This window comes from Salminus brasiliensis, chromosome 3 (genome assembly GCF_030463535.1).
Source record: "Salminus brasiliensis chromosome 3, fSalBra1.hap2, whole genome shotgun sequence".
Lineage (NCBI taxonomy): Eukaryota > Metazoa > Chordata > Actinopteri > Characiformes > Bryconidae > Salminus > Salminus brasiliensis.
The window spans coordinates 33,070,342-33,087,100 of record NC_132880.1 but is presented as its reverse complement, the minus strand read 5'-3'; the positions used below and the strand labels follow the sequence as shown (position 1 = coordinate 33,087,100).

The following is a 16,759-nucleotide window of genomic DNA, read 5'->3' as shown; positions in this document are numbered from 1 at the left end:
GGCTTGTAATGGGGAGAATGGCGTCTCTGTCATTACCACTCAAAGCTGCTAACTGCACTATGTAACGTTGGTGGAGGTGCACAAAAACTGTGAAATATAATACCTGCCATATATTTGTGTACAATCCTGTCAAATTTCAGTTCACATTCTTCTATTCATTTAGTTGTCGTTCTGTATCTTTCAGCTTGTCAACCAATGCACAGTCATAGCTGTCCACAAGGGGGAGCTTAAAGCGTGATTTGTATTAACAGCAGTGGGGTAAACATGGACTACACTCCCCAATCCTGCAATCATGTAAACCATGCCACAGTAGTAAGGGTACATGTAAGCCGCTCTGGATAAGTGTGTCAGTCAAATGTCATAAATGTAAATTCAGTAAATTCCTAAATTCATTTATAAAATTCTTTATTGTCAGCAGATCTCAAAAGAATAGGAAAATGCAGCTTGTGTAAGTATTTAACCCTTTCACAATAGAACTTGGTAGAATCACTTTTGGCTGCAAAAACAACTTATTGGGTCTTTTCTACCAGTCTTGTTCGCTGATTGGGAGTGCTGTATTTCTGTGCACTTTACCTGTTCTCCATGGTTGGATTGTGCACCACAATTTCCAAATAGTGCCACAGATTCTTGTTATAAGATCTGGACTTTCACCTTTTTGTTGTTCAACCACTCCTGGCTTTGTGTTTGGGATTACTGGACAGTGTTTTCTACCATGCATTTTTTACCTGGTCAGGAGAGACTGCAGTTCCTAACTCGCCCACAGCGTGGCGGGGTGGCGCTGTGGCTTCCCAAACTACCGGCATTTGAACCTCGATGGTTGTTCAGTGCAGCGTAGCAGAGGCCGCACGTTGTTCAGTTAGATCTGCGCATCCACACATCTCTCCTTCTTCAGTCTCGAGTCCCGGGTGTTGAAGGTGGTAGAACAAAATGCCAAAGAAGTCTAAAGAAGTGGCGGAGTGGGAGGGCGACGATGAGCCCCAGACAGGTGAGTTTATCTGGTTAAGATTTGTAGAGGTGGGAGGTTAGCGCTAGCTTAGCTTCTCACCATCTGAACGACAGAAGCTCAGAAACGTTAGATGAGCAAACTGTCAGCTGGTCGGTTCCTGTCGGTGTAACGTTGCATTTTGTGTGAGGATGTGTTTGTAAGTTACTGCTGTTTAATGAGCTGACAGTCAGCAGACAGGCTCCTCTGTGACGAAGCTAGCTAGCAGTGTGTCTCACTAGCTATACCCTGAACTGGGCTTCAGCTGCAGAGCTTCAGCTCTTACACTAACCCAGCAGTAATCAACCACCTCTCCAGTTTAAGGTCTGAATTAAATGATCTTACCCAGTATTATTATTATTATTATTATTATTATTAACTATACTAACTGTCTGGTGGGTAAACGCTGGACACGCGCGTCTCTCCCATTCCAGGGCTTTGTCCCAATGTGCTTCGTCAGCTTGGCATCTGTCAGTTACTGTTAACGTCTCGTTGATGTGAGAGAGAAACATTAACTTCACTTTTGTTTTGTCTTTCAGATAAACCTGTCAAGAAAGGAAAAAAGGATAAGAAGGGGAAGAAGAGTGTAAGTTGACTCAAGGTTTTTTGTTGAGATGAGATGTTAAGATAACTGTATTAGTCCCACAGTGAGGAAATTCACAAGTAGTATTAAGTATTGTAGATTCAGAAGTACTGAACTTGTAATCTGGCCTGTTTTGTCAGTAATGGGTTATATTAGTTCTAACCGCATGTACATTTATTCCTCACACACCCATAATTAGGGCTGCACCGATACGGGAACTGGATGTTATCATATAGTTAGCACTTTTCCGCCAGTGCCGATACACACACGCATATCTAAAATATAGAAGTTGGGATATAGTCCACCTGGATTAGTTGTACAGAGACCCCTCACGTGGTGTCTGTAGGGCACATGAAGTCAAATGAATAAAAGAATAAAATGCAGTTAGGAAGTGGGTGCTGTTGAACTAGAACCTAAACATGATGCTCTTCCAGAATGCAATAAATACATAATCACATAACTGTTTAAAATACTGGTTAAACCTAACTCTAAATCTGTTATTTGCTGGAACTGATATAATTGGTAGATCATTGTATTGACACTTAATTCTAACAGTGACGGATCATGTCCTATTTCTAGAGATGTATACAGTAACCTGTGCCCAAGTAAATATTTCCCCAATTTAAATCCTCAGCCTTGCTTTTACATCAAGTGTCTTCTTTGCTCACGCATTAAATTTCAACGCTGTGTCAACATAACATGTAAACATTACCTTGGTGTTACATATCATGTATTGTGGCAACATCTGTCTTAATGATTTCATATAGGAGTGCACAATGATGTCAGATATTCAGACAAGTGACACTTCAAGCCAGTATTTATTGAAATTTTCTTGCTGGGCTACTGCTGTTAGATTTCTGTGTTTTATTAATTTGTACTGCATTTCTAATCTTCCATGAATAAATGATTAATTAATGTCTATTGCTAATCCAGCTTGGCTTTGTGCCAGTTTCTACATTGAATAAATGTTCAAGCATTGGCAATACTTAACATTGCCATCCGACAACAAATGAGTGTGTTGTTTCAGATATTATTCAAATGTGCGCATTACTGTTCAGTTTTATCAATTGACGATGTCTTTATTATCAAGTTGGCAATTCAGATGTTTCCTGGAACCCATATTCAAGATGCAAAGTTTCTTAGATCTGAATAACTTCGAGCTGCTGCAGTATTTAGACACTTTTTCTTCTCTTTCTGATGCAGTCTTAGTAAAACCAAACCTTAAGAGTGTTTTTTTTTTTTTTTTTTTTTTTTTTTTTTTGTTTGTTTGTTTGTTTAAAAAGTAATTTAGCTTCCTTGGTCCAGCCCGAGCAAGAAAGTGATACATTGTTACTTTTTAAGTCCTGGTTTTCTTTGTGTTTATACTGACACATTTGTAATTGAACCAAAAATGTTGATGTATGACGCATGTATAAGAGAAGGCTTCAAATATAGGTTTGCATAAAGCAGATGGGTCCTGTGTGATCCACAAGATGATAACTAGCGGGGGAAAACTTAAAATCTGACCGCTAGACTCGTAAACCTGGCTTATTAAGTCACATTTACACTACACTGTGTACTGTGGTAGGCTGTGGTTTGGGACACAGCCCTGCTAAACTAAAGCATCAGACACAGTGGTCGGATTTCTCAGATATCTGTAACGAACCACACTAACAGAGCAATCCCACCAGGGTTCGTTTTAATAGAACCAAAACTGACAATTATAAACACACTCTAAGAGAGAAGTGTGCCCAATTGCAAAATATTACATTTCTGAGATTTGGTTGGTGCTCTTATTCAGATTCACCATGTTACAAAGGTGGGCAAACGTAGTGTTAAGTGAGTTCTTGGGCCTTCTATTTTTGGTATCATATTAAATCATTTTGCTGGTTCAATACAGGACCATTGCCTTTACTAAAGAACCATTGAAGAACCATTAAAAATTAGTAATTAAATGTTAATTACTAAAATTAACATTACTAAAAGTTTTTCCTCACTAATGTCAGTATACCTGTGTCAAGTACAAATCCATCAAAATGTTACTTGTGTACATGTCACTACCTACTCCTCACCTTTGGTCTTTTCATACCTGTAGTTTTTTGATGAACTGGCCGCTGACAGTAAACAGGAGAAGACAGAGGAGCCTGCACCAGTGAAAGAGACACAGGGAAAGCAGGTACTGTCACATTCATGAGTTAGTATGTAGTTTTTTAACGTGGTGAGTTTTATGTTGTCGGTAAAAAGGACTGCACTCATTCTGTTATTCAGTGTTAGATTATGCTTAATCTTTGTGTAATCTTTGTGCACATCTGTATTATGTATTAGCCTCAAAAGAAAAAGAAGGACAGACGGAAAGGACGGGGTGGAGAAGGGGATGATGACGATGAAGAGGTCATGCAGAAACTCAAGAAGCTCTCTGTCCAGCCCAGTGATGAGGATGAGGAGCCTGAAGAGGGTAATGTCAGAAAATCGAGATCCTTTTTTAGTTCTGCTCTTTGGCATCACAAATGTGCAGAACAAATTTTATTATTCAGCATAATAAAAAATTATATATTTGTGTTTTATTAAGCATTTTATTCTTCCTAACATGATTTACACTTTGCATTACAGTAATAGCTCCTGTCAAAACTGGAAAGAGAAACAAGGTTAGTTTTTTTCCTTTTTTTTTTTTATTTTAAATTATTAAACTTAATATATTTATATTTTTGGACCCACATGGGTTTGTGACCCCTTGTTTTGAACTCTGCTGTCTTCTGTTGTGTTGAACTCTCTTAGGGTGGCAACATATTTGCTGCTCTTAGCCAGGGTCAGAGCGATGAAGACGAAGAAGAGGATGGTGGCGATGACGAAGATGAGGATGATAAACCCAAGAGTAAGAAGAGCTCTAAGGTGAGTGTGTAGTGTTCTGTGTAGCATTTTTTTTATCCCTGGATAAAAACATAAATCCTGCTTATCGAAGGATACTGCTAAGCCCTCTGCACTGTAGGGGCTACACTGAGACTAGAGCATAAATCTGTGAGCTACTGGGTTGTTGAGTGTCTCATAGTGTTTTGAAAAACAATTTTAATGAAGCAAAAGGGTGACTACCTCTGTGGTGTTGCATAACCTACTAATGTGTGGTGTATGACATGATTAATGGAGAGGGTTGTTGGTTGTTTTGATGAAATGCTCCATCACTACAGGGACTTACTTACTGATAGTGGTAGGTGACATGACCTGCTGGATAAATGAGTGCTGTAGCTGTATAGCTGTTCATAGCACCTTCATTTGTGATGAATCCAGTATCCTACTCCCTACCATTGTATTTCTTACCAATTTCTCCTCTCCATTCCTAGCATTCCCTGTGACTGTCAAACCATATGACTGGATGTCATATTTATTTTGATCAATCACTAATTGACTCCAGTGCTTAAGTGATTATATGTTAACATAAGACTTTATATCATTGATATTTTTATATAATTGACAATTGTATCATTGTCTAAGTTGACATTTGTTCTGAATTTTTTCATCCACTAGTGAAAACATTTACTATAATAATATTAATAATAATAATAATAATAATAATAATAATAGATTAAGATACAGAACAGAAAGACTCAGGAAGACTTACTTATCTTAAGTAATCCAACCAAGTAATGTAGCAACTTAACTTTGGACCTTTGTTGGGCCTTTATCCAGTATACAAATGGTACTAAGGAAACACAAGCTCTAAATGTGTACGTATGTCTGTACATGTATGTATGTGATTCAGGAGGTTGAGAAAGTGTCCAAAGGAAAGAAAAAAGATAAGGCTAAGAAACCCAAGGTGGGTACATGGGAATGCTTACTTCCTTCCTGCACTTGACTTCCCTAAACCTATCCTCTGCTACCCCTGCTACCCCCTTCACCTATGCCCCTATAACTCTCATTTCCTTTCCTTATCATTTTTGCTCTAACCTATGTAGTCCTGTTCTGTATTTTGACAGAAGGCTCATCAAACATGATCTGTCACACAGACGGTGTAGTGGGTCTTTTTTTTTTTTTTTTTTTTTTTTTTTTCTCTCCTCCCCCTCATTGTATGTGCTCTAACAGGAGGCTTCTGAGGATGAACATGAAGAGAAAAAAGATGATGAGAAGAAGAGCATAAAAAAGAATACGAAGGCTGACAGCAAAACTTCTAAGGTGAGATTTTAGATAACACTGTGACGTATTAGCTCATCTCTATTGGACGGTTGAATGGTGGTCAGTGCTAATCAGAATGTATTCAGAATGTAACAGTCAAGAGAGACACACAGGTTGTTGACAAGTATTTACATTTACATTTATGGCATTTAGCTGATGCTCTTATCCAGAGCGACTTACATAGTGTTAGGGGTCTTGCCCAAGGACTCTTATTAGTGTAGCGCAGCGTAGTCACCCAGACCAGGAATCATCTAACCCTGGTCCTCCACATGGTGTGGTAGCTCACTGGCAGTAATAAGGAAATAAAATACTGTAAATACAAGACTAGCCGAATATACAAATACAAGTATATAAAATAACTACTGTGAAAAGAGTTAAAGGATATGTATAGGATATAATATCTATTATTTTATTATACCTTATTACATTATTTTTATAATATGTAACAGAACTATATTAAACATTTTGTGCAGTGATGCTTGCTACAAAAACACAAAAGAAGCAAGGGTGTAAACAGTGTAAAATGTTATAAACGTTACAAATACGGACACAATGGACAGAAGGCTCTGTAGCCGTATTTAACATTGAGCATAAATGAGCCTCATGGTAGGGTTTGTGAAGTGCAAGTTGTCCACTATGTTTATTATGGGCCACATCTCTGAGAAGAAAGCTGTTAGCATGTCTAGCTGAATTGGCTTTTATAAGTCTGAATAATGATGTCCTCTAAATTGCTGTAATCCGTTAGGGATTGGTCCCCATCTCGTTGTTGTTTTGTTCTGTTTGATGTCCTGAGTAAAAATGAAAATTATTATTGAATAAGTGACGCATGATAAATGATTGCATGTCTGCAGGATGAGGAGAAAGATGAAAAGCCTCAGAAGACAGGCAAAAAAGAACAGCCAAAGGTTAGTGAAGTGTTTCATCCATGTGAAGACTTAAAGATGGCCCAATATCATTTTTTATCTTTTTCATTTTTTTCTTTTAGCATCAATAGTGTAAGCTTCAGTAGTAGCTAATCTGAGGTTTATATTATATAGAGTAATAGTCAGTGAATATCATGTTTAATTTCTAATCAATCCACTACAGGGAAAAACAACAGATCTCACAGTGTGGGTGTATTCCATCAAAGATGTGTTACAGAATTGGATCTAAATAAATAAATAAATGTATGTTGACCTTGTGCTGCAGCTCATGTTCAGCTGCTCCATAGTGTTCTATTGGCAATGCTTTTCTGTGGAAATAACAGTTGATACAGTGATACACCACAGTGCATTATACAGTAATGAAATACAGCTACATAACTGTAATATTAAAGCATCTGTTAACAATTGCTGTAAACAATAAAGTGTATCCACAATCATTTGAATGGCTGCCTGTCTGGGTTAGGCCTCTCCCAAAAATTACGTGGCCGACTTATCGTACAATTCTATGGACATGGGCTTGATAATTATTTGCTGACCTTGATATTGCCCACTGTGTTTACTTGCCTGTCCATTTACATCAGAATAAAGATCACCAATATATTAGCCACTCGCACAGTGGGCAATGTATCAATTACAGTGCCTCCATCCACACAGAGCAGACTGCAACGGTTAAAACGTGTTACTTGAGGCTATTTATTTATTTATTAATAAGATTTATTATGCTATATTATGTTATCATTGTATCAGTGGCATAAAATGTTTTTAACATTGCAATATCATCATTAATCACAATTATTTCTAGGACAATATAATGTCCAACGTTGTTGTGACCGGACTAGTCTGGGTTAATCTAGAAGGACAAGGCCAACCTCAACTGCAGTTGCTGTCAACAGTTTAACCTCTTTTATTCATTTTTCAGAAAGGCAAGCCTGCTCGTGCACCTAGTGATGATGATGATGAAGAAGAAGAAGAGGAGGAGGAGGAGAAGAGTGATGAAAATGATACAATGATGGTAGCTTCACTTTTTGCTTTATTACTAATACTGTTCACTACTTAATACCATTTACACGGTTTATACAATTTAAGTTTGTGTGCAAGGGATTGTGTTAAAACCGTGTTTTTTGTTTGTTTGTTTTTCTCCTTCAGAGCGCAGAGGATGTTATTGCTGCTGAGCAGAACAAAGGAAAGGATGACCCCTTTGCCAACCTGAGCAAAAAGGAGAAGAAGAAGAAAAAGAAGATGGTATGTGTACAATACGTCATGTGCACGAACGTGGCTGTCTTGACCCAGTCCAAAGAATATTTAGCTTGCTTTTTACCACTGCACAAAGCTAAATGAATGCAAATGATTTGTTTGACAGATGGAATATGAGCGTCAGGTGGCCAGTGTCCGTGCTCAAAACGCTGCAGAGGGGGACTTCTCTGTCTCTCAGGCTGAGCTGTCCTCAAGGCAAGCCATGCTGGAGAACGCCTCAGATATTAAGGTCAGTTTCCTAGAATGCAATTTCCACCTCAGTTGAGAAGTATTTATTTATTCAGGGAAGTGACATACAGAAAATCTTAAAGTTGTCTCAAAAATCTAGCATCACCAAAACAGGTCTGCAATACAGGCCAATTTCAAAACCCCAGAACTATTTTGTAAAAATCTTGACTTTTATATTCCTGCCCCCAAATTTACATAAACCATCCCACTAACAATAGCCCTGCCAGCCCTAGTCAAAGATGGTGAAGCAGTAAAACACTTTGGGAGAATGTGTTGTTGAAACCTGTAACACTAGAGAGCAGTACATCACCTGGAAGACTGATTGCTAAATACCACACTCCAGAAGGAAAAGTACCAGCTTATTGTTTTAACCAATATGTTTTGAGAAAACCAAAACTCGGACGAGCAACTGGGGCAAAGCTAAAATGACCCGACATCACACCAAGGGGGAACGATGTAAGAACAGTAACACTATCTACTGTCTTTCTTACAGTGTTATACCTAGGCTGTAATATGTGACCTCTGTGCGCTGTTGCTAGTGTCAGAAAGCAGCCAGTTAACCCTCTGGAGTGTAATGGATTTTTTTCATATCTTAAAGGGCAGGTTCTACAGATTCAGGAAATGTTTACAGCGGTAAAATGTGGTTGGTGTGGCGCAACAGATAATACCACTACCTGCTAGTGAGCTACCTCACCACGCGGGAGACTGGGGTTCGATTCCCAGTCTGGTGACTATGCTGCGCTACACTAATAAGAGTCCCTGGGCATAACTCCTAACACTACATTGGCCCACCTCTGTAATACAATAAAACACCTGTACTCTAATGAAGTTAATTTTACGTCACTAAAAGATTTTTAAAGTGTATTATTATTTATTTATTTTTTTTTTTTTTACTGTTTTGTCGTAGCTGGAGAGATTTAGCATCTCAGCTCATGGGAAGGAGCTGTTTGTCAATGCTGATCTTTTAATTGTGGCTGGACGTCGCTATGGTCTAGTTGGACCAAATGGGTAAGCAGATCTCCAGTGTGGTAATAACACTGTTTTAGGGTTAGGACTGCACAAAGTGCTGAAAAAAACTCCACTGAATTCAGATTAGTATCACATTTCCATGTAGTTATCACACTCTTCTAATATCTTCTGCTCTTGCTCTTGCTAGGAAAGGAAAGACCACTCTGTTGAAGCACATTTCCAACAGGGCTCTCAGCATTCCTCCCAATATTGATGTGCTGCTTTGTGAACAAGGTACATACGTTTCTATTCCCCAGACAGCTGAGGGAGACCTTAGGCTTGTTTCGTTCTCTTTTCCCCTTTTTCTTGACCTTCTGTTTTGTTTGGCTGATGTGCTAAAAAGGTGTTTTCATCTTTAGAGGTCATTGCTGATGACACTCCGGCCGTGCAGGCTGTGCTGAAGGCTGACACGCGGCGGCTGAAGCTGCTTGAGGAGGAGAAGCAGCTGCAGAATCGACTGGAGAAGGGGGAAGATGGTGTCGCTGAGAGACTAGAGAAGGTCGGCATGCTTTCAGCTACAAATTGTTCAGACTGTACAAAGGAGAATGCTATTCTTAATATCATGGATGTAAAATGAAGTGCAATGGAGCGACCACTAAGCACCACCAAGTTCAATCCCTATTCTTTTTGTTCACAAAGATGTGAAACTGATGTTATGTACCATTAGTATTGTCTTAAAGCACTTATATCCATGTCCGCTATGCATATTGCATATATTTATAGACAATATATTAAAGTTTATATGTGCAATGAATCACAGAACAGAGGTGTGGCAAGGATTGTTTTATCAGTATTTTAGCCTAGGATATACAGCGGATCCATATGACTGGTCCTTGTTGAATATGGTGGGTTATAGCAGTTTTTAAAATAATGCAATTGTTAAGGCAAGTCAAGTGTGTTATATGACACATTTTTATAGAGAGACTTTGCAAAGTGTCATCCGAATATAAAAGCAAGCTTAGTCCTTTCCTTGATCTTGAGTAAAGATGATTACCACCTGCAAGGTATTAATCAGCCCATTTATCAGTCGTTTAACTTGTGTAAAGTGTAAGTCAAGGATTCATGTGTCACTTTGAGATTACTGCTTTTTGTAAAGAGGGTCATGTCATGGTTACCAAATCTCAGTCACTGGTTGAATGGCATGTGTCATTACATGTCGGTATACCCAAAACAAGACTGTCAAACAAGCTAGTGTCTTGGCTCAATTTATTTATGCTCTTAAAATTTGCCAGCCAATACATCAACCAGCCCATTAGCGAAAGCTTTTTGACACATGAAGCTGCAAAGCAGTAACACGCAGTGGCCACTTTGGATTGCTACTCAAACCAGGCATTGTGACCGTGGCTTTCCCAGGTGGCACTGTCTGGAAAAGGTTAAGTCAAATTTGGCAAAACGGGAAGCTAATGCTGGGAAAGCAGGTATTCGTGCTAGGCGAAAAAGATAACTGTTGCTTGGGGACATGATGCTGGGGAAGGTGCTGCTACAGAAAGCTCTGAAAATGTATAACTTAGAAATGCCGTAAAGCTCATTTGTGTTAACAGGATTAATTTTTAGTTTTTTTATTTTAAATAAATATACTCTAATAGTGTTTTGTGGCTCTATATGTGGAAAGTGACTGATGTCAAATGTGGTCTTTACTGGCAGGTATATGAAGAGTTGAGGGTAATTGGAGCAGCAGCAGCAGAGGCCAAGGCTCGCAGGATCCTGGCTGGTTTGTCCTTCACCCCAGAGATGCAAAACAGACCCACTAAAAAGTTTTCTGGTGGCTGGAGAATGAGAGTGTCTCTTGCCAGGTTAGCAAAATGGCCACGGTCATCAATGATTTAGGAAACTGTGCTGATTAATCTTTTGAATGTCCCAGGAATTAAATGAACTGTAATTGGTATACATTTACTGGTAGTGGGTTAGTCAGTATGATTGTATATCCATTTTGACGTGAGTGTACTTCTGTCCTCTGCAGAGCTCTCTTCATGGAACCTACTCTGTTGATGTTGGATGAGCCAACGAACCACCTGGACCTTAATGCTGTCATCTGGCTTAACAAGTAATGACCGTACCTTATGCTCTGAATACCAGAATGCAGCTGTCCTTCCAGGCTGTTGCTTACATTAATAGGACATTCAGTGACTAAGTGGTAGACATTAATTCAAATAACTTGTCAGGACACCAGGAGATCTATGTAATTCATGTAAACACCTCAGCTCTTACTTATTGCTGGTTCAGTAGCTTATGTGTATTGTTACCTTTCACCCCCCCTCAAAGCTACCTGCAAGGCTGGAAGAAGACCCTTCTGATTGTTTCCCATGACCAGAGTTTCTTAGATGATGTTTGTACAGATATCATTCACTTGGACAACCAGAAACTCTACTATTACAGGGGCAACTACTGTGAGTATGAGCGAACAGAAATGATTAACTGGACATGATGTTTAGATGTACTCACTTAAGACGTATGTCTGCACATACCCCTATATGATGAGAAACAGGGCATGCTGTAAATGTATCATTTTATTGCTTTTTCTAGTAACATTTAAGAAGATGTATGTGCAGAAGCAGAAAGAGCTTCTGAAACAGTACGAGAAACAAGAGAAAAAGCTCAAAGACCTAAAGGCAGGAGGAAAATCCACGAAACAAGCTGTAAGTTTGTGTTCTGTATTTTTGATTGCTTAATATTCACTGATCTTGTGTCCGATGGGTTCTCATTCCTTTTCCACATTTTTATTTAGGAGAAACAAACAAAAGAGGCACTGACAAGGAAGCAGCAAAAGGGCAAAAAGAAGGGACAGGAAGAGGAGAGCCATGAGGCCCCAGAGCTTTTAAAGAGACCTAAAGAATACACAGTGAAGTTTACCTTCCCAAATCCACCACCCCTTTCTCCTCCAATTCTTGGCCTGCACAGTGAGTAGCACACATTTTGTAGTACAACATACAGTCTTCTGCAAAAGATTGGGCATCCCTGGTCAAATTATATGTAGTGACTTTACAGTGCTGCGTCTAATCTCTTTGAGTAACTCCAGTATATTGTCTTGTCTGTGTTATTAACCATAATTAACAATAGCAAACCATAGGTTTAAACCAAGAATTGTTACATTTCACTTTGAACCTGAAAGAAAATGAATTAACATTACAAATGTTATTATTATTATTGATTATTATAGATAAATTGCGAATGTTATGGATGTATACATTTCAGCATAACTCCAGATGACTACTGTTGACTAAATCTGCAGATACCAACAATAATTGTCTACCATTCACATTTAAATTCACATTTGCCCTGTAGTCATGTAGAAGTATTGGTTTCTTAAACTCTTAAACTGTTTCTTTCTGCTCAGGTGTGGACTTTGGTTATGAGGGTCAGAAACCTCTGTTTAAAAATGTGGACTTTGGAATTGACATGGAGTCTCGAAGTAAGTCACATCAAATTGTCTAGAGAAACTCTGAGCACATTGAGTCTGTGAACAGTGCAAACAAATTAGATCTGCTGACATTAAAAGAAGTGAGTTAAATGCAGTGTTTCCCTTCAGCACCCAGATTGGTCAGGGAGTAGAGTCCGATATTTACCACTATAAAAGTAATTTTAAGAAATGTCTCCACTAAACTAAATAAATCTCATTATAGAAACTGCTACAAAAAAACTAAATAAGTGAATAAATCAATTAATAAAAATGTTGATTTTACTTCAGTATTAATATTAACTACAGTATTTATACAAACACAAAGATTGGATCTTGTACTCAGCATTGAATATATATATATAGAGCAAACTGTAGCAAATGTTCCATATTGGTCACTGAAAAGAGATTGCAAAGGGTAGAACTAATGTGATCTTTCTTTTTTTAGTCTGTATAGTCGGACCTAATGGCGTTGGAAAGAGTACACTCCTACTTCTCTTGACAGGAAAACTAAACCCTGTAAGTTCCAGTTCTTAAATTGACATCCTGTGTATTATGCTTCTTACCTACTTTTTAAATTATTTTTTTAACTATTTAAAAAAAATAGCACTATCTTGTCTTAGTAGACATGTTGAAAAGTACAGTTATAAAATCAGTACATAAATGATTCAAAATTATCTATGCATTATTTCCTTTGCATTTTAGACAAAAGGCGAGATGAGAAAGAATCACCGTTTGGTAAGCAGAAGCTTTTTATTGTTAATACACTGTACCAAATGTATAATTCTACCCTTCAAATACATGCATTTGTTATTTTAGAGCTCAGTTGATTGTTGTTGTTTTTGGGGGTTTTTTTCATAGAAAGTAGGCTTCTTCAACCAGCAGTATGCAGATCAGCTGAACATGGAAGAGGCTCCCACAGAGTATCTGCAGAGGAACTTCAACCTTCCCTACCAGGACAGCAGGAAGTGTCTTGGGCGCTTTGGCTTGGAGAGTCATGCGCACACTATTCAGATATCCAAGCTTTCTGGTAAGGACTTCAGGTTCATTTAGCTGAAATTATTAACAGGAACATAAATACACACACACTGTTTGCCATGGTAAACAGACAAACAAAACCCTCCAAAAAGGTTTAGAACTTTTTAGAACATTTACAGCATTTAGCTGATGCTGTTATCCAGAGTGACTTACATGGTTTACTAGTATTACAGAGGTGGGCCAAGGTAGTGTTAGGAGTCTTGCCCAATATACTGTACTCATCCCAAACAATCATGATCAGATATTGTGGTTCGGTGCAAGCAGCCGTACAGATAATATGCTGTAGCCTAAGACTGATGAACATAATTAATGATGGGCGTCTGACTGCGGGCAAGTGCGAATGATACCCAGAACTAGAAGACCTGCCTGTCTTTTTCTGTGGGAGTGTCTGTTTAAACTTTAAATGTTTAAAAATAGCCTAAGTGGATTTTTTTAAAGGGATAAGATCTCACCCCCCCCCTTTTTTTATTTTTAAAAACCTCATTATGGTTTTATTTGGGCCAAGTTTTTAGAACAGCATAATTTATGATCATAGTTATACTGATACACAGTTATACTTGGCTCTCTCACCAGATGATTACAGTTCAATAGACTCACTGTGTAAGTGCTTAGAACATGCAAATATTTGGATGAGACATAATAATTTGATTTCTTTAACGAAATAAACACAAGAGATTAGTCTTTTTTTGGCAACGAAGTGCAAATTTTTAACACTCATCACAGCAAGATCTAGAGAAACTACTCAGCTTTTATGTAGTTCCAAGTTTATGTACTCATTCAGTCTTTTAGCAGGATTGATTATTGTAATGGCCTCTTTACAGGACTTCCCAAAAAGGACATTCCAAGTTTCAGCTCGTTTAAAATGCTGCTGCAAGAGTTCTAACCAGCACAGGGAGAACCGAGCACTTTGCTCCGGTTCTAAAATCTTTACACTGGCTTTTGGTTAGTTATAGTACATATTTAAAGTGTGCTGCTAATAGTCTGTAAATCACTAGTAGAGCCTAGAATCTAAAATAACATGGTGCAGTGTACCATGCTTATTTGTTCATTCAATTGAAAGAGACTGCCAGAATATCTCAGATGTGCCCTAAATGTAGCAGTTTTTGAATGTAGGTTAAATATTCCTTTTGTTCTGTGTCTACAGATGATCTGTAAGGCTGACCGTATACTGTCTCCTAATTTTTTAATAGAATTGCACTCTAAGAAAAATCTTTATATTTTAATATACATTTGGATTTTATAAGAATGCTTTAATCTTGTTATATTTTTGTGTACATACTTGTGTTTTTAGTTCTTTGTTACTTATGATATTTTTATTCATGTAAAACACTTTGAATTGCCTTTGTATATGAAATGTGCAATATAAGTAACTTTGCCTTGTCTGTCTTAGAGCAGTGTTTTTTAATCCTGGTGTTTGTTGCTCCTGGGGATCCACTGCCCTGCCACAGTTTGAACACAGCTGATGAAACTCAGGAAGGGATTAATCAGCTGGATCAGTGTTGAGGCATGGGATAGTTGAATCTCTGTATGGCTGTGGGTGCCCAGGAGCAGGATTTAGAACCCTTCATCTAGAGATTTTTTTTGGTATTTTGGTAACTATTAAAATTTCCACTAATATGACCAATTTGTGCCCCATTGACAGGTGGCCAGAAAGCAAGAGTGGTATTTGCTGAACTCTCCTGCCGGCAACCTGATGTCCTAATTTTGGTTAGTACTATCATAATAGTAACGTTGATTATCTCCCTCAGTAACATTACATTTAAATCTAATTTATCTTTTGTGCTGTATTTCTTTTAAAGGATGAGCCCACCAATAACCTGGATATAGAGTCAATTGATGCCCTGTCAGAAGCCATTAATGAATACAAAGGAGGTATGAGTTTTTTGGTTGTTTTTTTTTTTTTTCTCTATCAAAAGCAGACATGAATACAGCTTCAGTGCTACTGACTTGCTTTTTCCATCTGGAAAGTCCTCTCGGATCATCAGTACCATATAGTCAATAACTCTACAACTATGATCGGTGAAGACAATTGGACCTACTTATTGTCATTTAGGACCATACAATAAGGATGATTCGCACGCCATGTGAGGTCACTTGATGGCTATTTTACATCTCCACATACTAAATGACCAACACCAATTAGTTATGGTAATGATGTCTAATAGCTTTGTAAATAGGTCATGGTGCATTGTGCGAAACTTTATGGTGCAAATCTAATCAAGTCTAGTCACAATGACCCAGTACTCTGTTCCCTGGAATGGTCGTGTGCTATTTAATAATTTTGGGATGAGTTGGGGACGAGGTGGGGTAGTGAAACCTTCCTGACCTCACTAGTGCTCTCGTGCAATCAAACTCCCACAGCAATGCTCTGAAAAAATAGTAAAAGCCTTCCCTGGACAATGGACAGTTACTCCACTAAAATCAGGACAAACTCTTTTTAATATCCTTGATTTCAGAAGAAACAAGGAATAGTGTGTCCAAATATTTTTGTCTATACAGTGTTTATTCAGCTCTAAGCAAGGTAAATGCTTTTTGTTCCAGTTGTGTGAATTTAAATATAAGAATTGCTTTATTAAAACATACATTTGTTATAATATATGCCTGTTTTAGGTCTTTCAGTCAGATTTGCTGTGCACCAACAATATTTGATTTAAGCATTTATCACTACCAAGAACACAACTATAGTGTGTAAACAAGTGTATTGTCACTGTCGAGGGTTTTTACATGACAGGAATGTGCTTAAGTGCAGGATACTGTCTATGAAGTTGTTTGGGATTTAAAAATACAATGCTTAACGGTGAGTCATCATTTCTTTCCATAGCTGTAATCATTGTGAGCCACGATGCTAGACTGATCACTGAGACACAGTGTCATCTGTGGGTGGTGGAGGACCAGACAGTAAACCAGATAGATGGAGACTTTGAAGACTACAAGAGAGAAGTGCTGGAGGCCCTTGGAGAAACCTTGGCCATCAAACCTAAAGAGTGACCTGAAAATAAGGTTCCATGAACACCCACAAACTTCATTAATGATGGATGTGGGGGTGTGCTTTATTTTTGGTGTATCATGTATACACAAAGTTGCCAACTTATGGAAAAGCATTTTTTTTAAATCTATTTGCAAGAACACTGTTCCCTCAGTCTTTGCGTCTGAGGGGCTTCATCATTACCTTGTGCAGAGTGATGCAGTGCCACAGAAGCTGATCT

General features: G+C 38.2%; 1 protein-coding gene across 1 annotated transcript in view; it reads left to right on the top strand.

Annotated features, from left to right (window-relative positions):
- The first annotated feature begins 820 nt into the window (after positions 1 to 820).
- Positions 821 to 16,759, top strand: part of abcf1 (ATP-binding cassette, sub-family F (GCN20), member 1) — a 16,295-nt gene continuing 356 nt past the window's right edge. The window contains exons 1-27 of the mRNA XM_072675929.1: positions 821 to 985; positions 1,522 to 1,568; positions 3,640 to 3,720; positions 3,870 to 3,999; positions 4,155 to 4,189; positions 4,320 to 4,433; positions 5,299 to 5,352; positions 5,619 to 5,708; positions 6,560 to 6,613; positions 7,551 to 7,643; positions 7,778 to 7,873; positions 7,992 to 8,114; positions 9,021 to 9,121; positions 9,270 to 9,355; positions 9,481 to 9,620; positions 10,766 to 10,914; positions 11,082 to 11,165; positions 11,384 to 11,508; positions 11,645 to 11,757; positions 11,847 to 12,018; positions 12,456 to 12,530; positions 12,964 to 13,034; positions 13,221 to 13,253; positions 13,377 to 13,545; positions 15,196 to 15,260; positions 15,353 to 15,425; positions 16,375 to 16,759. The exon at positions 16,375 to 16,759 is cut by the window's right edge and continues 356 nt beyond it. Of these exons, the coding sequence (XP_072532030.1) occupies positions 928 to 985; positions 1,522 to 1,568; positions 3,640 to 3,720; positions 3,870 to 3,999; positions 4,155 to 4,189; positions 4,320 to 4,433; positions 5,299 to 5,352; positions 5,619 to 5,708; positions 6,560 to 6,613; positions 7,551 to 7,643; positions 7,778 to 7,873; positions 7,992 to 8,114; positions 9,021 to 9,121; positions 9,270 to 9,355; positions 9,481 to 9,620; positions 10,766 to 10,914; positions 11,082 to 11,165; positions 11,384 to 11,508; positions 11,645 to 11,757; positions 11,847 to 12,018; positions 12,456 to 12,530; positions 12,964 to 13,034; positions 13,221 to 13,253; positions 13,377 to 13,545; positions 15,196 to 15,260; positions 15,353 to 15,425; positions 16,375 to 16,541 (2,598 nt within the window). The 5' untranslated portion in view covers positions 821 to 927 and the 3' untranslated portion in view covers positions 16,542 to 16,759. The remainder of the gene's footprint in view (positions 986 to 1,521; positions 1,569 to 3,639; positions 3,721 to 3,869; positions 4,000 to 4,154; positions 4,190 to 4,319; positions 4,434 to 5,298; positions 5,353 to 5,618; positions 5,709 to 6,559; positions 6,614 to 7,550; positions 7,644 to 7,777; positions 7,874 to 7,991; positions 8,115 to 9,020; positions 9,122 to 9,269; positions 9,356 to 9,480; positions 9,621 to 10,765; positions 10,915 to 11,081; positions 11,166 to 11,383; positions 11,509 to 11,644; positions 11,758 to 11,846; positions 12,019 to 12,455; positions 12,531 to 12,963; positions 13,035 to 13,220; positions 13,254 to 13,376; positions 13,546 to 15,195; positions 15,261 to 15,352; positions 15,426 to 16,374) is intronic.